The sequence below is a fragment of the Dermacentor andersoni genome, chromosome 6 (assembly GCF_023375885.2).
Source record: "Dermacentor andersoni chromosome 6, qqDerAnde1_hic_scaffold, whole genome shotgun sequence".
NCBI classification, from domain to species: domain Eukaryota; kingdom Metazoa; phylum Arthropoda; class Arachnida; order Ixodida; family Ixodidae; genus Dermacentor; species Dermacentor andersoni.
This window is the reverse complement of record NC_092819.1, coordinates 76707405-76730279: the sequence shown is the minus strand read 5'-3', so window position 1 is coordinate 76730279 and position 22875 is coordinate 76707405. Positions and strand designations below refer to the sequence as shown.

Here is a 22875-nt window from a genome sequence, read left to right as displayed (position 1 = left end):
GCGGCGACACGAGATTACAAAACAGTCACACAAGAAAAGAATTCTGAGGCACTTGCACCGCATCCTTTAAAAAATCTAGAGTTTTACGTGCCAGAACCGCGATCTGATTGTGAGGCACACCGTGGTGGAAGACTGCGGATTAATTTTGACCACCTCGGGTTCATTACTGTGCGCCCGACGAACGGTATACGGGCGTTCTTTGTATTTCGCCCCCCATCGAAATGCGGCCGCGCCTTGACCGGAGATTTGATCCCACCTTCTGGAGCTTAGCATCACAACGCCAAGGACGTTTAAGCCACCACGGCTGGTGCGCCGCCTTCTCGAGGCGGTGCACGACGTCGCATACTGGGTGGGTGCTTGCTCTGAGCAAGTTTACTTAATATCGTTTCTGAAGCAGGGCGAAATCGGTAGCAGCAAAGTGTACGATAAAAGCAAGTTTTTTAAATGATTCGGCCGTTCTGATAATTCGCACCATGTTTTACCTTCCCTTAACTGCTCTCCTTTCTATTCTGACCTTTCTTTGTTTTTTCACGCTCCGCTTTCCTCCATCCCTTGCAGGAGCTGAATGCGCTGGGCGCGGCGAATGTGATTACGGCCTTCCTGGGCTGTTACCCGTGTGCTGTGTCTCTGTCGCGGAGCTCCGTTCAAGAGAAAGCCGGCGGACAGACGCAGGTAAACAGCGCGGATGCATATGTGCTGTTTGGGTTTGACGACGTTTCAGAGCGCAGATGCGTTTAGGCTCTTCACACATTTGCCATGGTCTATAAGCTTTTAGAGGTACACATTTTCACATTCTAGTGCAATGAGAAGTTATCATGTTTTATTCTTCTATGTGTTTTCTCCGCCCACGTAGATAAGAATGAATGTTTTATAGCCTGCTTTTGAGACGTGTAAGAATGTCGTAGTTTCGCCCGACAGGCGAAGCATTGATTGCGATAGCAATTTATTAGACAGCTATACGAATTATTAAGGATAGTAGTCTTGTCGGCCGTTAAGACAGTTGTAAACATTGCCTTACTAAATAAATTAGCAAGCATGGTGTCACGCTCGCGCAGGCAAACATGAACACATTTCATTCGACGACTGCGGCCACTCGCTGTAAGAACGCTGACGTGAAAAAGAGCGGCAGGAACGGGGAGCGAATTGCCCTGCGTGCTGTCTCTCGCATCAGCGCGAACCAGGCGAGCGAGAACACAGCATACACGAAGCCATCAGCTATATCAGGTTGCTATCCCTTCCTTTGCATCACCGCAGGTTGCTTCCAAGATAGAGCACGCGCGGCCGCGCTAAGCTGCTCCGTGCAGAGGAAGAGGGAAAGGAGAAGAGGGAAGCATAGGAGAGGGATGCACAGGAGAAGAGGGAAAGCGCACCGACCTATACCCTAAAGCACCTTAAACTTTGTAAAGCAGTGCCACGCTTTGAAGAATGCCGTCTCCTCCTCGCGCACTCTGGCCGAGGCCGACGCCGCGTCGCTATTCGCCGAATAGCATCACGTGGGCCGTCGCGCCGAACATCAGCGCCATTTTTGTTCGAGAAGCGCCTACGGAGTGGCGAGGAGCACCTGTTGGCGCCGTTGCTACGCTCGAGCTGTGTAGGCTTGAAAGAGAGGCGAAACGAGGAGGAGTGAAGGCGGAGGAGGAGAGTTAAGGGGCTTTACCTGTACCCCCTCCCCCTCCAAGCGCGTACACATCTCCCTTCTCCTCCCCCCTTAGCGCGCGCGAGAAGACGGCGCGGAGCCCCCATCCTCCCTCTCGCGCGCGAGATCAAGCCACCATCCATCTCGGCCAATCTCGGCTCACCATCGCACGCCTTCCCTCGCACCCGCAGTATACGGTGCGCCGCCGCTATCTTGTCGCGCGTGTCATCATCATCATCAGCCTGATTACGCCCACTGCAGGGCAAAGGCCTCTCCCATACTTCTCCAACTACCCCGGTCATGTACTAATTGTGGCCATGTTGACCCTCCAAACTTCCTAATCTCATCTGCCCACCTAACTTTCTGTCGCCCCCTGCTACGCTTCCCTTCCCTCGGAATCCAGTCCGTAACCCTTAATGACCATCGGTTATCTTCCCTCCTCATTACATGTCCTGCCCATGCCCATTTCTTTTTCTTGATTTCAACTAAGATGTCATTAACGCGCGTTTGTTCCCTCACCCAATCTGCTCTTTTCTTATCCCTTAACGTTACACCTATCATTTTTCTTTCCATAGCTCGTTGCGTCGTCCTCAATTTAAGTAGAACCCTTTTCGTAAGCCTCCAGGTTTCTGCCCCGTACGTGAGTACTGGTAAGACACAGCTGTTATACACTTTTCTCTTGAGGGATAATGGCAACCTGCTGTTCATGATCTGCGAATGCCTGCCAAACGCACCCCAGCCCATTCTTATTCTTCTGATTATTTCACTCTCATGATCTGGATCAGCAGTCACTACCTGTCCTAAGTAGATGTATTCTCTTACCACTTCCAGTGCCTCGCTACCTATCGTAAACTGCTGTTCCCTTCCGAGACTGTTAAACATTACTTTAGTTTTCTGCAGATTCATTTTTAGTCCCACCCTTCTGCTCTGCCTCTCCAGATCAGTGAGCATGCATTGCAGTTGGTCCCCTGAGTTACTAAGCAAGGCAATATCATCAGCGAAGCGCAAGTTACTAAGGTATTCTCCATTTACTCTTATCCCCAATTCTTCCCAATAAAGGTCTCTGAATACCTCCTGTAAACACGCTGTGAATAGCATTGGAGAGATCGTATCTCCCTGCCTGACGCCTTTCTTTATTGGGATTTTGTTGCTTTCTTTATGGAGGAGTACAGTGGCTGTGGAGCCGCTATAGATATCTTTCAGTATTTTTACATACGGCTCGTCTACACCCTGATTCCGCAATGCCTCCATGACTGCTGAGGTTTCGACTGAATCAAACGCTTTCTCGTAATCAATGAAAGCTATATATAATGGTTGGTTATATTCCGCACATTTCTCTATCACCTGATTGATAGTGTGAATATGATCTATTGTTGAGTAGCCTTTACGGAATCCTGCCTGGTCCTTTGGTTGACGGAAGTCTAAGGTGTTCCGGATTCTATTTGCAATTACCTTAGTAAATACTTTGTAGGCAACGGACAGTAAGCTGATCGGTCTATAATTTTTCAAGTCTTTGGCGTCGCCTTTCTTATGGATTAGGATTATGTTAGCGTTCTTCCAAGATTCCGGTACGCTCGAGGTCTTGAGGCATTGCGTATAGAGGCTGGCCAGTTTTTCTAGAACAATCTGCCCACCATCCTTCAGCAAATCTGCTGTTACCTGATCCTCCCCAGCTGCCTTCCCCCTTTGCATAGCTCCCAAGGCTTTCTTTACTTCTTCCGGCGTTACTTCTGGGATATCGAATTCCTCTAGATTATTCTCTCTTCCATTATCATCGTGGGTGCCACTCGTACTGTATAAATCTCTATAGAACTCCTCAGCCACTTGAACTATCTCATCCATATTAGTAATGATATTGCCGGCTTTGTCTCTTAGCGCATACATCTGATTCTTGCCAATTCCTAGTTTCTTCTTCACTGCTTTTAGGCTTCCTCCGTTCCTGAGAGCTTGTTCAATTCTATCCATGTTATGCTTCCTTATGTCAGCTGTCTTACGCTTGTTGATTAACTTCGAAAGTTCTGCCAGTTCTATTCTAGCTGTAGGGTTAGAGGCTTTCATACATTGGCGTTTCTTGATCAGATCTTTCGTCTCCTGCGATAGCTTACTGGTATCCGGTCTAACGGAGTTACCACCGACTTCTATTGCACACTCCTTAATGATGCCCACAAGATTGTCGTTCATTGCTTCAACACTAAGATCCTCTTCGTGGCTTAAAGCCGAATACCTGTTCTGTAGCTTGATCTGGAATTCCTCTATTTTCCCTCTTAGCGCTAACTCATTGATCGGCTTCTTATGTACCAGTTTCCTCCGTTCCCTCCTCAGGTCTAGGCTAATTCGAGTTCTTACCATCCTGTGGTCACTGCAGCGCACCTTACCGAGCACGTCCACATCTTGTATGATGCCAGGGTTAGCGCAGAGTATGAAATCTATTTCATTTCTAGTCTCGCCGTTCGGGCTCCTCCATGTCCACTTTCGGTTATTCCGCTTGCGGAAGAAGGTATTCATTATCCTCATATTATTCTGTTCTGCAAACTCTACTAATACCTCCCCCCTGCTATTCCTAGTGCCTATGCCATATTCCCCCACTGCCTTGTCTCCAGCATGCTTCTTGCCTACCTTGGCATTGAAATCGCCCATCAGTATAGTGTATTTTGTTTTCACTCTACCCATCGCCGATTCCACGTCTTCGTAGAAGCTTTCGACTTCCTGGTCATCATGACTGGATGTAGGGGCGTAGACCTGTACAACCTTCATTTTGTACCTCTTATTAAGTTTCACAACAAGACATGCCACCCTCTCGTTAATGCTATAGAATTCCTGTATGTTACCAGCTATATTCTTATTAATCAGGAATCCGACTCCTAGTTCTCGTCTCTCCGCTAAGCCCCGGTAGCACAGGACGTGCCCGCTCCTTAACACTGTATATGCTTCTTTTGGCCTCCTAACTTCACTGAGCCCTATTATATCCCATTTACTGCCCTCTAATTCTTCCAATAGCACTGCTAGACTCGCCTCACTAGATAATGTTCTTGCGTTAAACGTTGCCAGGTTCATATTCCAATGGCGGCCTGGCCGGCCTGTCGCGCGTGTATCTTATACTGAACATCACAGCGATGACGACGGTGAATATTTTCCTCGAGCGTCCACGTAATTGCTATCGCAATGAATAAAAAAAGGGGAAAAAAGTGTGATACCGTGGAGTGGTTTGCGCGATTGTTTCACGCTTTTCGTGAATTCTTTCATTTCAGATCTCAGCGTTAATAGCGTCGGGTATTCTTATCATCGTCATGGTGGCGGCTGGACCGCTCTTCAGGACACTGCCCAACGTGAGTTTCATGCCACCGAACTATATCTGCGAATTTATTTAGGCGTGCGTACCAACGCCGAGAAGGCGGCAGAGTGCCATTCGTGCATAGGAGTATATAGACATGGATGCATCACAGAGAAAGGCAGTGGAAATTATTAGCATTACAGGCGTACAGTTCAGCCGCACTTAAGACCTCCCCCCTCTCCCCTTAGGTGGTTAAAAAGGCATTCACTTGAGCCTGAGCATATGCAGGACCTGGTTGTAGAGGTACAATAATCTGCCACTTGAGCCAAAAGCTTTATTATTATTATATTATTATTATTATTATTATTATTATTATTATTATTATTATTATTATCATCATCATCATCATCATCATCATGGCGTGTCTATGAATTGTAGAAACGCTGGAAAAGGGGTTTCTTTGAGTTTTCGCGTAACAGAATTATGTTTTCTGCCACTTCAGCCAAAAGCTTTATTATTATTATTGTTGTTGTTGTTGTTTGCATAAGCCACGCCCATACCATACCTCTGTTTTAGTTGGAACCTTCCGTTAGACGAACTCATCGCGCTTACTTTGTTGCTTTCATAACTGTGCTTAACGAATTCAACTGGCGCCAGTCAACAGAATTTAGTTCCTTGTATGATCGCGCGTGTTTGTAAAAATGTAAATGTTTCATTTTATATGACAGTGCACTGTGTTAGTGCTAATTATGGACTCTTTACTGTTCTTGCTTTCAGTGTATCTTATCTGCAGTCATCATAGTAGCCCTTAAAGGGATGTTGTTTCAAGTTAAGGACTGCGTCAACACGTGGAAGGTGTCACGACTGGACGCAGTAAGTTTTCTGTTCGAATTGTAATGCAATGCGAAATACGGCCGGCATGTCCCCATTTCATGCTAACCTCGTTCCAACTCCCGGTTACTCAAGTCGGACTCTTTTTTTTTTTTCTTGTTCTAGCTCACTTGGATCATCACGTTCATGTCCGTCGTTTTACTTGACATCGACATTGGCATCGCCGCAGGCATCGGCTTCTCGGTCGTCACCGTCATTCTGCGAACGCTGGTGTAAGTTCCCTGCTTTGAGCATGCGCGTGTGCATTGATTGCTTAGCTGCTTGCTTAAATTTTGAGGCTGCCTTATTCAGTGTGTTCTTATGCGTAATGTCAGAATCGAAAGAAAGTGAACTTGTCATATTGATGCCTTTAAGTTCGCTTCCGTTACTCTTTATGACCGGCGCGTCACCATATGCAACCATGAGCCATATTGAAAGTACACAGTTACATGTATAAGAAGGCGTCCATCGTTCTATGTCTTATGCTTACTTCAAGCCTTCTCAGAAGACGGGACTTGGGTTGCTGAAAATCTATTAAAATCTAGTTTAATAAACGCTGTATCCATTCATTTTAAATAAGGTTCACTTCCTTATTTTCGCTCCTTCTCGGACACGTATTTAATTGCGTGAATTGCTTTGTAGCTACAAAATCAAGAAGGGGACCGACAGATGGAGTAGGGCACTGTGGAGTAATAGTAGTTGTCATAGTTGCAAGCAGAGATGAAGTGCTTCAGAAAGGCCAGCCTTTCCGAAGCTGCCATGCGATCTGCAAACAAAGCTCCTTATTTTACATTTGTTTGACCGTTTCGTGATTTGAGTTTCGAAGCCCCTTAGAAATTGTGGCTCGCCGTGTATATTTAGTTAGAGGAATCGTAATATTTCCTGCAAGAGAAAGCGGAGCAAAAGCAAGAGGAAAATACCAAATGGAGGCTCATGCCTCAAGATAGAGGCATGATAACTGATAACTAGCATGATAACTAACGACTGGGCATAATAACTAACTGCGATACAGAGCAGGAAAAAAAAATTAATTGTTAGCACTTCATACTGTGCAGTAGGTCCAATGTGCAAAACGTTTGCACACGATAAATAGAAAGTGGATCGTTAATTTTACTATTTTTTTTTCGAACACAAGAAAGTTATTCTTGAAATCAGTAAGTTGATCTCGGTGATCCAATAGTTCAAGAAGTAAGTTCCTCCTGTGTGTCTTTTGAACTGTGCTTGCATCTCGTTTTGCTCGATTCTGAACGTTTATTGTAGCTCACTAGCATGACACGACACGATACGATATGTTCGTAAACGCGGCCGCTTTCGCCAAGTTTCTTCACTCATATGGTATGTTGCAGTGATGACAGGTACTGGCCTTATTGTTTTGATTTGCTGCACAGCCTTGAACCTCTTTCTTTCTCGCAGTGCTGTACTACGCTAGTGTCTTCATTTTTTTTTCCTTCCTCGGCCGAAATAATAGCATCACCTTAATGCAGGCCTTACGTCTCTTTCCTGGGAAACGTTCCTGACTCGGACATCTACTTGGACGTTAAACGATATAAAAAGGTAAGCGCTATGCATTTTACAGCGTAGCGCATTGTCGAGTTTGCGTCATTCCGAGTAGGTGTATCATTACGATTGTACGGACCTCTGTGCAATCATAAAAACGCCCGTCTGCTAAATTTTCTTTTTCGTTTTTTAATGAAAAGAAGCTTTCCTAACTGCGCTCGTTGCCGAACGCGGATATTTTTGACTTTTTTCCAAGACAAACTTGACAGCATTGTTTAACGAGAGTTCAAAGCTAACTAAGCTGGTTTTCGTTCAACCAAACAAACAGCGCAGGTGATTCGTGACCCGACCTCTGCACTGAACAGCTTGTCTTAGGTATTCTTGCTGATGCCAGACGGCTGACATCCCACGTCTCTGCAATGGGTACAGCTTTAGAAACATTTTTTTTCTTCTTCTCTCGACTTCTCGATCAATAACGCTGACTCTATTTAAGCTCGTCATGTTTTTGCAGTCCTTCTATGCACTGTTTCTTTTTAGCCTTATTAATGCTTCGCCACTTGCCCAAGCCCCTCTACCTTCATATTGTCACCCATATTGTCAGGTAGCCTATTCTTTACGACTGTTTGCTCTTATCGTGCAACAGTAGTTTACAGATCGAACAGTATTTGCTGTGCCCGCGCGCTTGTACGTTCTGTTACGCCGTCATCGTCACCGCAATGTCGCCAGTGACGACATCGTCGTGTCGTAGTCACAGCACCTCCTCATTCACGTCTTCACCCTCGCCATATGGCCTACAAAAAGCTTAACTTCGCGCACCACCGTCACTGGGGTCTTACAGTAGCCCTTTGGGCCATTGGTGGAGTCCAAAACGTGGCGGTGGTGATGTGTTTGCGGTTCCTGCAATCGCTTCCGGCGCTTGCAGTAGACAGAGGCATGGCCTTTGAGATTGGCTTCCGTTTCTCTGAGAGAACCGTCGCTGTGGGGCTCATTTGAATGCTGTCATGGACCTAGGTGCTACTGGGATCCTAATGATCTTACTGCGCTATCGCTGAGCGTCGGCGTTTGGCAATGCGTGTGGAGTTTTTAGCAGCACTCATGGGCTGTAAGCTTGGTGAAGTCTCTGCATCCCCAGTGGGCAATGGACGAAAACGTGCATTGCGTTGGATTGAAAGAGTGCATTGCAAGCATGGAGGAATGATTTTGTTTCTTTCCTCCACGATTGCAAACAAGTTGTTCTTAAGAGCTTGGCATCCACAAGATGATGGCATTTGCTATAATATCCTGCTGATTTCGGTGTAATGAGTTCTGAGCCGGAAAAAAATTGCTGGTTAGTTTTCTTTTTATTTTAGTTTAGCTTTGTTTATTTTTGCACTGAATATGGTTATCATTTTTCCCAGGCTCACGAGATTCCGCGGGTCAAGATCTTCCACTTCAGCTCGGCGCTGTACTTCGCCAACAGGGACGTGTTCAAGAACAGTCTCATGGAAGCCATCATCGGCAACAGCGAGTATGTTTGCAGTTGGGGCACTTGCACTTGCACTGTCACTTGCACAGGGGTGAAAGCCCCTGTGCAAATGCGTGTTCTGCGGGATTGAAGCTGATTCATGACAGCGATATTTCTTTTATTTTGTCGGCCCTCTGTAGGGCCTGGCATGGAAGGGAAGTACGAGGGCTATTCTTCTTTTTTTTTTCAATGTACGATCGGTCTCGAAATCAAAACCACAGTGAAAATCTAAACTCTTTTATCTGGAACATTTAGATACACTTCCCAGCTACTTGTCTACATAGTCGCCGCTCCGATTGAGACATTTGTCGTGGTGTGGCGGCAACTTTCCCGTAACCTCGTCATGGAAGGCAGCTTGCTGTGCTTTCAGCCAATTCTGTAGGCTCTTCTGCAGCTCATTGTCTGGCTCAAACCGCTACCCTCCTAGGCAGCGTGTCATGTGAGCAAAGAGATGGTAATCAGTGAAAGCCAAGTCCGGGCCGTATGGCGAGTGATCAACCACTTCCCATAGAAAATGCCGTAGGCGCTTCTTTGTTGCAGTTGCACTGTGGAGCCGCGCGTTGTCACAAAGAAGGACAGTGCCTGACGAGAACATTCCTCTTCGCTTGTTCTCAATTGCCTTTCGTAGACGTTCAAGAGCCACTCTGTACGAGGCTGTAGTGAGACTTTACAACATTACAAGGTCGAAGTGTTTGTCGTGCCACGCTCCGTGAATTCCACCAAGAGAGCATCATTACTGCTCCAGGACACATTATTCATACATTTCCGGATGGTGAAGGTTCGCTTGAACTTCATTGCTTTCGGGGACTCAGAATGCATCCACTGTTTGTATTGCTCTTTTGTTTGTTCAGTTTCGAAACGTACCCATGTATCGCCCCATGTGACGGTTTTCTTCAAAACGTCTTCGCCTTCATCGTGGTAGCGCCGGAGAAACGTTAACGCTGCGCCCATTTGCTGTGTTTTGTGACAATCGGTCACCAACTTGGGAACCCACCTCGCACAGAGTTTCCGGTGCTGGAGTCTCTCGCTCATTATGGTATAAAGAACTGACCGTGAAATTTCGGGCAAAGAATCACTCGACACAGACACTGTGAACCGACGATTTTTTCGAATCGCCCGATCCACTCGCCGAACGAAGTCGTCGGTCGACACTCGCTTCCTTCCCTGCCCGCCTGCATCACGAATGTGTGGGCGTCCTGCTTCAAAGTTCCTGCACCATTGCCGCACTTTTGCTGTGCACTCATGAAAGTAGTACCGTACGCATTTCTGATTCGTCGATGAGAATGTCGGCGGCATTGCACCTCTCATCATGCAGAAATCGAATGACAGCACGCACTTCACACTTATCAGGAGGCTCTGTTGCTTGAGGCATGTTTACACGTGCTCACTGCACGCCCAGAATCGACGACTGCGACCTCACGCGGTGGACGGGCGCACTACAGGGACGCTGCGCAACACATCTGCGCACGGCGTCGTCGGATATTCACTGTGGTTTTCATTACGCGATCGATCGGAGCTTGAAAAACACAAATAACCCTCTTATTTCAGATGTAACCTTGTAGTTTAGCTTGCAACGTCGAATGAAAACTCCTTCACGTTCAACATGCGAGGAAAATTACTCACATTAGCTTTGCGGTTGTCAAGTCCAGAAGCCATACTAAAGAATTTAGAGTTGAAGAAGTTTAGAGCAGTGCTACATTCCTTCAAAACTCGCATTTCAATTTGTCTGGCGGGAAAACAGATTATCGCTCGATAAACCAGGAGCGAAAAATTTGATAGCTCAGCACTGTAGCTCCAGAAGTGCAGGTCCTGAGGCGCCCTCTCTCGGGGTCTGTTGCTCGACGCCCGTGTAACTGAATGCGTATCGGAGTTCAGCAAATTGAAAATCTCTCAGAGAAACGTCATTAACAAATTAGGATTTCGTTGATAGATGACGACAACCTGTCTGAGAAAATATTCGGCGAATTTCAGCTCTGTCGTGATAATATACTCGGTTCCTGGGCTGGTTAATTACATCAATGGCTCATCCATTCAAATTATCAGCACAGGAACCTGCAGTGTTATTACCACGCAGCTGAAATTTGCCACTCTTCCGTTTTTTTTATTAAATAAAAGCAAACAAAATAACAAAGTAGCACCGTTATTCGAGTATGTGTTACATGAGTAATTGTGAGGTAGAAGGAGAAAAATTGCCCCTCTACAGGGGCAATTTGGGCCCTATAAATGGGCCCTACAATGGGCCCCGGGTGCAAGGGGCCAGTGGGGGGGAGGGGGGTGTCATATACGTCTGAAGACACCCGGTACTTGTTAATATCCTTGCCTTCCTTGACTACACCCGGGAGGGGCGGGGGGGACAGAAGACCTATGGGCCAGACGACCTAGCTAAGCCACTGCGTGCCAAGCTGCATTCTTGCCCAGCCTCTCACGAAGCAAGCGCCTGGTATCGCGTACGAAGCAAGCGCCTGGTAGTGCACACCAACGCGGCAGGACGCGCATGCGCAATACCATGCCTCGACGCCAGTCGCTTGCTACGCCAGAGGGCGCAAGCATGCAGCGTGGCAGGCTCTCGCAGATAGCGAGAAATTATTTCCCTGCGTGCGCAGACAGTAATGTTCAATGGCAGATTTTAATGTGAAAGCGTTGAAAATGGTGAAGATGGAGTTGGGCAAGCGGCTCCATTAATTGGCTGTCTTCGCGGGGAATGATTAAAAAAAAGAACAACAAAAGAACACAGAAATTAGGATGAAAAAAGGGGGACTTCAACTTTTATAGCGGTGAGTAGTACACAAGATGAGTTGGCTCATTAAGGCGCTCATTTTTCAGGTGTGGATCATGAAGTTTTGGGAACAGAACTTCATGATTCAGGAAACTTCAGGGGTTAAGAAATTGCGGAGCGAGTTTCATCGAAGATGCGATGAAAAAGCGGCAATAATCTGAGAGGATAAAATGCGCTACTACGGTCCTCTACTGTTTCTTAATTGATTAGTTAGCGATTCTTGATGGGCATCCCACAACGTTCATGCAAACTCAAGCTTAGCATTTTAAAGTGTATTGTACAGTAGCGTCTGTTGAAGAGATGACATTGGCCTTTAAGATATTGCGGCCGAAAGAAGATTACTTCATATATGGGCCAAAAATCACGTAGTAGGGAATACGATAAGTACGCAAGCGTGATTGCTTTGAAACAACTTAGCATCTGAGTGCAGCTGAAAATGCCGATCACTACATTGCTGCCGGCTTCTAGACAACCGATTGAGCGCGCGAATCGTTTCTTAATAATATGTGTTCACGTATATTGTGTGTCTTTCCCTACCGCAGTGAAACGCGCAGTCTTCTCGAAGACCAAGGGAAATACAACGCTGCCGATGAAGGATCCATAGCGGCTGTCATCCTGGATTGCTCAGCTTGCGTCTACATCGACTCCTCGGGAATCGAAACGCTAAAGGAGGTGAGCGTCGTCCCGTTGGACACCAACGGGACATAACTAAAGGCTGCTATAGCTGACGCCACCAGATAAGGCGATTATTACGGTGTAGATGGTCCTCTATACGCAGTGATTTAGGGAGTAGGGCCGGGACACAAAAGCAGCTTGCGTACCCAAGAACTGAAAGACTGCTTGGCTTTTGCTGAGACCCGAACGGAGCGCAAACTTCTTCCTTCCCCTAACGTAAGATTCTCCACTCGGGAGTTTTCGAAATAGCGTCTCCAAGCGACCTTGGGCACCAAAAAACCCAGACGCATTTGCACGCATTTGTTTTTTTTGGCGTTCTCTTGCACTCTCGGCGTTCTGTTGTACGCCTGATCGATAACGTCCGCTAACTTTGGGTCCCATATGTCTATATCTTATATGCATCATAAGGTTTAGAAATATGGGACGCTAGGTGAGGGGATGTTATGGGTCCCGAAGCCGTGCATGTGATTTGTGAGGCACCGCTATTGGAGACGCAAGGAGGCTACGGATATTACTTTTGTGAAGCTTGCTTCTTTAACTTGCGCCCAACTGAAGCACGGTCGTTTCTGCTTCATTATTCCCTCCTCCGGAATGCTGCTATAGCGGCTCAGAATCGAACCCGCAACCTTGAGCTCAACCGCTGGCCGTTGTAGCCGCTAAGCTACCGTGGATGGGCGACATTATTATTATTATTATTATTATTATTATTATTATTATTATTATTATAGCAACACAATGGGAAAGAAGACTACCCCTCAATATGTCGGCTGCATTTCCTTTCTTTCTTTTTTGAAAGAGACAGAAATTAGGGCTGTGCCACCTAATAATGGACACTCAGTGAGCATTAATTGTGGGTAAAAGCAGGTTAGATATCTTGTCGACGAAGCTACGACACCGAGATTGTTGCCACAAGTACAGCTGAAGTCGCTTTTGTAGTTTGACAGTACGACAGGGAAAAAGAAAACGCACACTCACGAGAAATAATATAAACCTATATAATAGTGGAGGTTGAAGCAGTAGTTCACATTAGAAAATTGAACTGCGTGTCTGTTGTCCATCATTGCGTTCTGGCCTTTACCCAGCCGCGCGCGCGCGCGCTTGTGTGTGTGCGTGTGTGTGTGTGTGTGTGTGTGTGTGTGTGTGTGTGTGTGTGTGTGTGTGTGTGTGTGTGTGTGTGTGTGTGTGTGTGTGTGTGTGTGTGTGTGTGTGTGTGTGTGTGTGTGTGTGTGTGTTGTTGGAATCTCAGCGCTGACACCCGTTGTTGCAAATGGGTAGCAAGCCCCAAGGGTAGCGTTGGCCTGGCGGCCTGGGGCACAACTGGAAGCATCCGAAGGTCCCGGCAAAGCATGAGTCGACTGGTAACAGAACAACTTGTTAATTCTAGCATCGCAAAAGAGCGGGCGGTCAGGTTGACCGAAGTGGAGAGACGGGAGAGCACGTAACTCAACGGAAGAAATCGGAGCCTCTCTCGGCGTCCGGGAGCAGCTGTTTTTACAGTCTCGGAGTCGAGGGCAAGAAGGAACGCCTCGTCAGAGGCGCACGTGATGCGCGGCACGGACAGGCTGAGAGACACGTTGGGACGAGTGTAGGGACGCATCCGCCGGGCCGGCGCCGGTCAGACCTCCTCGCTTCACACTTGGGGAGCTCCTCTCCCCGGCTGCCGCACTTTGACAAGCGTGGGCACCAACATGCACACACACACACACGCACACTTGAAGACACGTGGCATTGAAACATGCCTGGACGCGCTTGGCGGGGAGGCGTATCGGCGGCGCTGAACGGGCCAAAATGTCCGCCGCTTTGAACGAAGCCCCGGCGTCCGTTGCATCCGCGCCGGCTATACCGCGCGTTGTAGGCGAAACGTAACAGACCGCCCCGCCGGGGGAAGGAGATCCCGATGGTCAGGGGACTGCATCCGCTGTCCGGAGGGATGTCGCTCGATGATGATCATAACCGAAGTCGAGCGTCCTTCGGCGTTTCTTGAGCGCAGCGCGCCGAGAAGGCCTCGTTCTCTCGTTCAGGTTCACACAGGACACTGCAAAGTGACTTCGGGAGAGTTGACATATTTGTTCTCGTTCCCGGCAAGCGTTAGAACTACGCCGAAACTCAACCGCTCAGTCAGCAAGCACGACACAACCCTCACTAAGCCATGCCAGGCTCTTTCCCCTTTTATACTACTGCCTAGTTCCTTACAGTAGTCTAGCAGCACCCAGAACGCGTCCACAAATTGGAAAATTGCACTAGAAAGCACGTCATCACTTTGAAACACTAAACAAAAGCAATATGTTAAAAATCCTGCCTCAGGAAGAAAAACATCAGTAACGAACAACTCTGAGGCTAATTCCTACGTTAGGGGCTTCGACTTAAGCCATCGGCGTTACCGTTGAGACTCCCCTTTTTGTAACGCACCTCAAAGGAATATTGTTGCAAAGCGAGGCTCCAGCGCAGGAGGCGGCCATTTGTGGAAGAGACGGTCTGCAGCCATTGGAGAGGGCAGTGATCCGTATCGAAGCATGCGAAGCGGTGACCGCAGCGAGCGACCGTACACTAGCTCAGCTGGCGAAAACCCCGTATCCGCATGCGGCGCGGTCCTCAATGCAAACATCACCCCAGGCAGACACAGCTCCCAGTCAGTTTGTTGTTCAAACCACAATGCTCTCAACACGCGCTTCATGACGGAGTGGAGCTTCTCAACGGAATTCGACTGTGGGTGGTACACTGAGCTGTGTAACAGCTTTACCCCACACCTTTCGAGAAAAGTTGTCGTCAAAGCGCTAGTAAACACTGTGCCCTGATCTGACTGGATTTCCGCAGGAAAACCAACTCGCGCAAATATGGACAGTAGTGCATTGACTATCTCAACTGAGCTGAGTTCTTTAAGCGGCACTGCTTCAGGGAACTTTGTCGCTGGGCAGATCACAGTCAAAATGTGTCTGTACCCCGTGGCTGTTACCGGCAGAGGTCCCACTGTATCAATAACGAGCCGTCTAAAAGGCTCCGTAATGATAGGTACCAACTTCAACGGCGCCCTCGATTTGTCCCCTGGTTTGCCCACCCGCTGACAGGTGTCACATGTCCTCACAAAGTGGTCTGCGTCCCGAAAACACCCTGGCCAATAGTACTCTTGCAAGAGACGGTCCTTAGTTTTCTTAACTCCTAGGTGTCCGGACCACGAACCCCCATGCGACAAGCGCAACAGATCCTGACGGTAGCACTGAGGCACGATCAGCTGATCGAACTGCACTCCCCTGCGGCCTAGATACTTCCGGTACAGGACCCCACCTCTTTCCACAAAATGAGCATTTTTCTTGGCGATAACCTCCTTCACAATGCAGCGTATGTTTTCTAGGCTGCCATCCTTTTTTTGCTCGACTATCAAAGCCGACCGGCTGACTTTTAGAAACCTATCAAGTCCGTCTGACGTAGGCGCGATGAGCAAATCTGCAGATAGCTCTTCTAACTTTCCCTTATCGGGCATTTCCTCTCCGGTATCTGGTGCCTTCAACGCTACAGGCTCAATTTGATTCAGTTCGGACGTGCTCTGAATATCAGCTTGCTGCGCCTCTGACCCTTTCTCATTGTTCGACAACGTCGGCCCTGCAACTACCGCCTTTGCAGCGAGCTCCCGAACCTTCGATCTGGTTAAGGCCTGAACGCAAGCCTCACCAAACAAAAGCCCCTTCTCGCGCAGGAGGTGATCGGACCTGTTCGAAAATAGGTACGGATACTGGGGGGGCAGCATAGATGACACTGCGGCCTCCGTCTCAAGCGCTCCGAAAGGTCCTTCAATAAGCACTTTTGCTACGGGCAGACACACGCTATGAGCTTCCACGGCTTGCTTGATCCATGCGCACTCGCCCGTGAACATATCGGGTTCTACGTAAGAGGGGTGAACTACATCCATTGTAGCTGCGGAATCGCGAAGCACTCGGCACTCTTTCCCGTTCACGAGGAGGTCTCGCATGTAAGGCTCGAGAAGCTTCATGTTCTCGTCAGTGCTGCATAATGACAAAAACACGACTTTTGTTTTTGTTTCTGGACACTGCGCCGAAAAGTGACCCGGCTTCTGGCACGTATAACACACGCGCGCTTGCCTCGTCTCGAACCGCTTTCTCATGGGCGTGAACTTCGGCCTCTCAAACTTGGAGCCATATTCACCCTTTTGACCGTCCTTAGCTCCGCGAGCCCGACGCGTCACAAACTCCTCGGCTAGCTCAGCGGCTTTAGCCACCGTACTAACGTCTGGCCTATCCAAGACCCAGTACCGCACGTTCTCAGGTAACCGACTATAAAACTGTTCCAGCCCGAAACAATGCAGAACTTTCTCGTGGTCACCAAACGCTTTCTCTTCTTTGAGCCACTCCTGCATGTTTGACATTAGCCTGTAGGCAAACTCTGTATATGACTCACTTCTGCCTTTCTCATTTTCCCGAAACTTCCGACGGAACGCCTCCGCTGACAGCCTGTACTTTTTTAGCAGACTCGATTTCACTTTGTCGAAATCCTCTGCCTCCTCTCTCTTCAAGCGAGCGACTACGTCGGCCGCCCCGCCGGCTAACAAAGTGAGCAAGCGCTGTGGCCACGTTTCCCGAGAGAACCCCTGCTTCTCGCACGTTCGCTCAAAGTTAACCAGGAACAAACCAATGTCCTCTCCAAGCTTAAACGGCCGCATCAGGTCAGTCATTTTGAACAATACTCGTTCTCCTGCACCGTGTGCCTGACTTCCATTACGAGCGCGTTCCATCTCTACCTCGAGACGCTTCATTTCCAAAGCGTGTTGACGGTCGCGCTCTTCTTTTTCTTTCTGTTCTTTAAGTTCGCGCTCCTGTTTCTCTTTTTGCTCTTTAAGTTCGCGCTCCCGTCTTTTTGCGCTCTCCTCAATGGTCTCAAGGCATTCCGACAGCTCGTCATCCTCAGCTTCTAACTCAAGAATAGCCCTTAGCAGTTCTGGTTTTCTGAGTTTGTCTGAGACATCCAGACCCAACTCTCTTGCAAGCTCCAGCAATTTCGGTTTGCGCAACGACTTCAAATCCATGGCTGCTCTGAATGCTGCTTTCTCTACTGCCTACTATTGTCTTGCCGCAAACTAACCCGGCAGCAACGACAACCACAATTACCAGCTCTGTTTCTGACACTAACAAAAGCCTGGCAAAGCTCAGAAGAAGAAAGTCCCGCACTCACCAAACCTCGCAGCCAAGAATTCAGCGCAGTCGTTCCGCTGCAGGCAACCAGTCATCACACAGGGCTCGTTGCACTGCTCCCGGATGGTCGTTGTGCTGCTCAGCATACAGTCAACCGCACATCTTCGCTGCTGGCCTCCGTTGTCGCGATCTCACCGCTACCAGCCAGTTGTTGGAATCTCAGCGCTGACACCCGTTGTTGCAAATGGGTAGCAAGCCCCAAGGGTAGCGTTGGCCTGGCGGCCTGGGGCACAACCGGAAGCATCCGAAGGTCCCGGCAAAGCATGAGTCGACTGGTAACAGAACAACTTGTTAATTCTAGCATCGCAAAAGAGCGGGCGGTCAGGTCGACCGAAGTGGAGAGACGGGAGAGCACGTAACTCAACGGAAGAAATCGGAGCCTCTCTCGGCGTCCGGGAGCAGCTGTTTTTATAGTCTCGGAGTCGAGGGCAAGAAGGAACGCCTCGTCAGAGGCGCACGTGATGCGCGGCACGGACAGGCTGAGAGACACGTTGGGACGAGTGTAGTGACGCATCCGCCGGGCCGGCGCCGGTCAGACCTCCTCGCTTCACACTTGAGGAGCTCCTCTCCCCGGCTGCCGCGCTTTGACAAGCGTGGGCACCAACATGCACACACACACGCACACTTGAAGACACGTGGCATTGAAACATGCCTGGACGCGCTTGGCGGGGAGGCGTATCGGCGGCGCTGAACGGGCCCAAATGTCCGCCGCTTTGAACGAAGCCCCGGCGTCCGTTGCATCCGCGCCGGCTATACCGCGCGTTGTAGGCGAAACGTAACAGTGTGTGTGTGTGTGTGTGTGTGTGTGTGTGTGTGTGTGTGTGTGTGTGTGTGCGTGTGCGTGTGCGTGTGTGCGTGTGCGTGTGTGATTTGTTTAATCTTGTCGCTTTGCTGTAAGAGTTCCCTGGATCAAAAATTCATACGTATTCGCGCCAAGATGCGCTGCTGAATTTACGCTATGTCTATGTACGGCGGTTGATTCTCAATACTTTCGATACTTCTTTGTGCACTTGAATGCAATCGTGTCAGTGTTCGGTCGTATGTATAACCATGTGACTTTTTTTTTCACCGCAGATTTTGAAAGAGCTTAGAGACTCGCAAGTCGTCGTCTACTTCGCTTGTTGTTCAGGTGAGCTGCGAACCTGTTAAACATTTTTACGTCCGTATACCAAGTTTTGCACCCTTACTACTTGGCACGACACCAGAACAGTTTTCTTGAAGTCAAAATGTAATGGTGCTTCTTTCATGATCTTATTTGTGGCATTTGTTGCAAAATATTACTTCGTATGTCACTACCTCACCTAAATCTCACTTCTGACATCGCCTGTCACTTCTTTTTTCTTCGCTATCGCCGACATGACCTCGCTAATTTTAATCCCCAATTGACATCAATGTCACATTTCATCATACAAATCCATTTCTTTTCGTGGCGCAATAAACTCTGAGCAAATTTTTTACCCCTAAAGCGAAGCATCGCTTCAAACGTTATGACGTCAACCCTCCGTAGGTTCAGAAGCGTTGACTGTTGGGCCAGTTGGTGCATCATGTAATGTCGTCGAGGGGAAATAAGTGCAGGAAGAAACCACGTGGACAGGAGAGACGCTCTGTCCTGTCCTGCATCTGCCACGCTTCTCACTCGCCCGAGTTCAGCTAACATTGATTGGCAACTGCACCTGTGCGAACTTCTCATCGCTTCGTTCTTGTTCTGTTTCCTTCGCAGTGCCTACGTACAAGGTGCTACTGCGCTCTGACATCCTGGAGATGTTCAGCACGCCCATCGTGTTCCCGACCATCCACGACGCGGTGCTGCATCTACCGGCCACCATCAGGCCGCCCTCCCAGTGACCGTCGTGCGAACAGACCGACCGAGCGGGCCGAAGCCGAAAGCCATCGTAGTGGCCAAGAGGAGGTGCGGTGACAGACAGCCGGCCCAGCGCTGTCTGGCGGCCGCTTCAGCCCGAGTGCTTTGCGAGAGAGCGCCGAGAAAGAAAAAAAAAATGTGCCATAGGACTAAGACTCAGCGTGAGGAAAACATCGGAGTGCTGCAGCGAAGCCGAAAGAGAAAAAGACGTTAGTGCGCGCCAGGGAAGAGCTGAGGAAGAGCCCTCTTCAAGCGGCAATGCGCTAGGCCACTGCATTTTACTCGTTCTTTTATTGTGCATATCACCGGCGCTAGCCAGCCCAACTCTGAAGGATGAGCTTTCCAAAGGCAAGGTTTGCACTTTTGGTGCACGTCGTGCAGAGCGAAACGCGCTTCTTTCGATCGTTTCCCTACGGAAATCGCGCCACTCCATGCAGCGTGTGGTGGGCCTGATGCGACTGGAAAAAGACACGCGAAAAAAAGCTACTGTTTTCCGTCGGTCCACATCCGGGAGTGAGGCAGCATTTTCGATGCAGGCACTTAACCTGCGTGATCAATATTTAAGGCGTCATTGCGTTACTCTCTTCATTTATTAACGTCATCGCGCGGTCAATCTGGCCGGCCGTTTCAGCGAGCCCCAAGTAACCAGCTCAGCTCGAATATTTACTTTGTCCATCTTTTTTATTATTTTTTTTTTTTTGCGTGTGCGTCACATTTGAAAGTAGCGTACTTAGCTCAAGTAGCGGTAGCGTTGGTGCTAGGAAATTGAAGCTGGAAGACGTTGCGCACGCTACAGGGACACGTCTCACGGCATAGCACTTGCACTTGCGGTTGTTTTTCGTGGCGTAACTTGAGGACCAGATGCTTTCCAAAGTGTTTGGTTCGGCGTGGTCTTTGCCCCATGCGCTGAAAGCCTTCATTATTTTGTTCTTGTTTTGACGGTTCTATATGTATATTCCCGTGCATACGCGATTAGTGTGATGGCCCAAAGGAAGACTGCTTAGTTCAAGTTGTTTACGGGTGCGCCATTTTCATTGTCCGAGAGCGCCAACGTCAGATAGCTAGGTCTGCGCGGAGGACCAATATAAAAATGTGTTGCATTTAGGGCGTAGTCTGACCTGAGGAGTAGTTTTTTTTTAGTACTGGATGGGAAACGCTTTTACGGGACAGCCTGCTCACGTGTGAAGCCCCTGAATAGTGTCGTGTTTTCTAACCTATTCGTGTCACGAAAACGGTACGCGCGCGAGCCAGAAAGAAAAAAAGAAAAGAAGCCAAATACAAGGTAACGTCACAAATCAAAACAGCCAACGTTGAACTTGGTTGTTGTACGTGTGTCCAAGGAGGCAGCATACACAAGAATAACATTGTGATGTGTGAACATTGTGGCAGCTTTAATGTGTACCCATGAGTCGACTGCGCTCAACCGAATGTGATAAGGGTGAAACGGTCAGCAGTGCTGAGAAGCAAACTTGCGAAGGGAAGCATCTGGAAAGGTGCGTGGAGATTATGCAGTCGTTAACAGTGAAGACTGCTAAAAACAAGGAGAGTGACTTTAAGAAATGTTCCACTTCTTAGGTGAATCAGGGCCCCGACGCGCGAGCGACGTTTTTAAGAATGTCGTTCAACGGTGCTGGTAGCATAGTTACTCCGATCGTTCACCCCGCGCTCCCTGAGAACGCTTGTTTTAGATGACGACAAAAGTTGGCACCGATGATAGAAAAACATTCGCTACTGCTCACATATGGCGCGTCCACCGTAGTTAGGAAGGGTGAACGGCATTCAAGTAGCTTAATGTACACAAATAAGTGTGCACACGAATAAAAGCGATCACTTTTCTGGGAGCTGACGGCGCAGGCCTACGAGACCATGTGATTGTAAGAGAGGGAGAGGGCACCGGTATAACGCGTTACATGATCACCTATACTTTTCGTATTCCACTTCATAAACAAAGCGCCGCTATTCGGCGGCGAATAGTTTATAGTCTCTTTTTTATGTTTACTACCAGAAATCGCCGAATAAGGTGGTTTCACCAAAGAAGCAAGCGCGTCCGCACGGGCACGCGGATAATGTTTCCGACAGATAGTGAGACGGTACTCTTTTATTCTGGTGCTTTTGTCTGTCTTGTGTTTTTTTTCGCCGTTTGTGCAAAATGTTACCTCGCGCGCGTATTTGGACATTTTGTGATCGTTCCTTCAGAGCAGTCGTCGTCGCATCTTCATCGGTTTCCTTCGCGATGTTCAATTTTACCTCGACACCGAAGCGCTACTTTTATTCTCTTACGATGCGAACGCCTCGGTGATTGTTTCCACTCGAAGAGCGAAGCGTCGTTTCGTGTATTTTTTTATGATGTAAACATTTCGCCGGTGCTTGCGTGCCACGAAAAGCAAAAAAGATATTCTATTTTTACGCTTTTACGCATTTCATTTCATCTACTATGTGTGTGCGCGGGTAGTACGGTTTTCAGTGTAGACTGTGATAAGGTAGCGATACACTGTTGCATTCGAGAACGGTGCGGCAATCCGTTCTCCGCAAGTCGACACCTGCAGTGCGAGGCACCGAAGCATCCCCATTCAGCATTACTAGTGTTGCCAACGCTCCAGTGTAAACCCGACTTCTATAGTGTTCACCTCCGTTTCCAGACTTCTGCGCTTGCGCAGTTTGTCCCCCATCCGCGGTGTCCACAACTTTTGTATGTTGAAGCGTATTTGTTTCTTCTTTCTTGATGGAACTTCTGTGCGGGTAGAAACAACAGTCCTTATAGCGTTGCTGTTAGCGCGTGCGTCTTCGTGTTTCGAAAGCGAAAGGTCCTCATTGTCTTATGATGTGCGATGTTATTTTTGTTGCCATTGTCATCGCTATTAGTATCTGTCTTCTCCTGATACGTGCTGCCTGAAGCCACGAAGTGCCACGTCGGTTCAGACCGAAAACCCGGCAGACGCGTTTCGCTAGACGCTCTGCGCGGGTGTGATGGTGACAGACGAGAGAGAGAGACCCATCCAAAATGTCGAGACCTATTTTGTACTTGTGTAAATATATGCGCGTTTTAAGTGTTATATTATTAGTATATAGGTTTATATTGCAATAACGTGTATATGCAGACATATGTTCTATAAAAAGCAAACGTTGTTTCTCCTACAATCGTCTCCGTGTGATCATTGCTCGGCCGGGATGACGAATGTTATTGTGGGGCGCTGAGTCACGGAAGCAAAAAAAAAAAAGAAAAAAAAAATCGCTCGACAGATGAAAGCGGTTCATTTCAGTTTCTTCGACTGCTCCGTGACCAATGTGAAGAACCGAATGAAGTTTATTTGCATATTGCCCGCCACTTACGCAGGCACGTTGGGTAATGAAAATGACGTGGTATACGTGAATCGTGCACTTATATTTCATGTGCATTTTATTGCTCTGTTGGAACTCTGATCATGTAAATGTAAAGGAGTGGAGCTGTCTTCAAGCAATCGTTATGGGATTCACGTAGTACGTCCGAAATAGGCATGCGTCCGCGATGACCATTGATCGAAATCTCGCAGCTACAGCGGCATTCCGCTCATAAGCACAAGGTCGCGAGTTCGAGTCAGTTTGCC

General features: G+C 48.3%; 1 protein-coding gene across 4 annotated transcripts in view; it reads left to right on the top strand.

The window, feature by feature from the left end:
- Nucleotides 1-22429, top strand: part of LOC126522397 (prestin-like) — a 294487-nt gene extending 272058 nt beyond the window's left edge. For all 4 annotated transcript variants that reach the window (XM_050171141.2, XM_050171142.3, XM_055066403.2 and 1 more), the window contains exons 11-19: nucleotides 559-672; nucleotides 4885-4962; nucleotides 5685-5780; nucleotides 5904-6010; nucleotides 7262-7331; nucleotides 8672-8781; nucleotides 12097-12226; nucleotides 18505-18559; nucleotides 19151-22429. In XM_050171141.2, the coding sequence (XP_050027098.1) occupies nucleotides 559-672; nucleotides 4885-4962; nucleotides 5685-5780; nucleotides 5904-6010; nucleotides 7262-7331; nucleotides 8672-8781; nucleotides 12097-12226; nucleotides 18505-18559; nucleotides 19151-19275 (885 nt within the window). In that variant the 3' untranslated portion in view covers nucleotides 19276-22429. The remainder of the gene's footprint in view (nucleotides 1-558; nucleotides 673-4884; nucleotides 4963-5684; nucleotides 5781-5903; nucleotides 6011-7261; nucleotides 7332-8671; nucleotides 8782-12096; nucleotides 12227-18504; nucleotides 18560-19150) is intronic.
- Nucleotides 22430-22875: the final 446 nt, after the last annotated feature.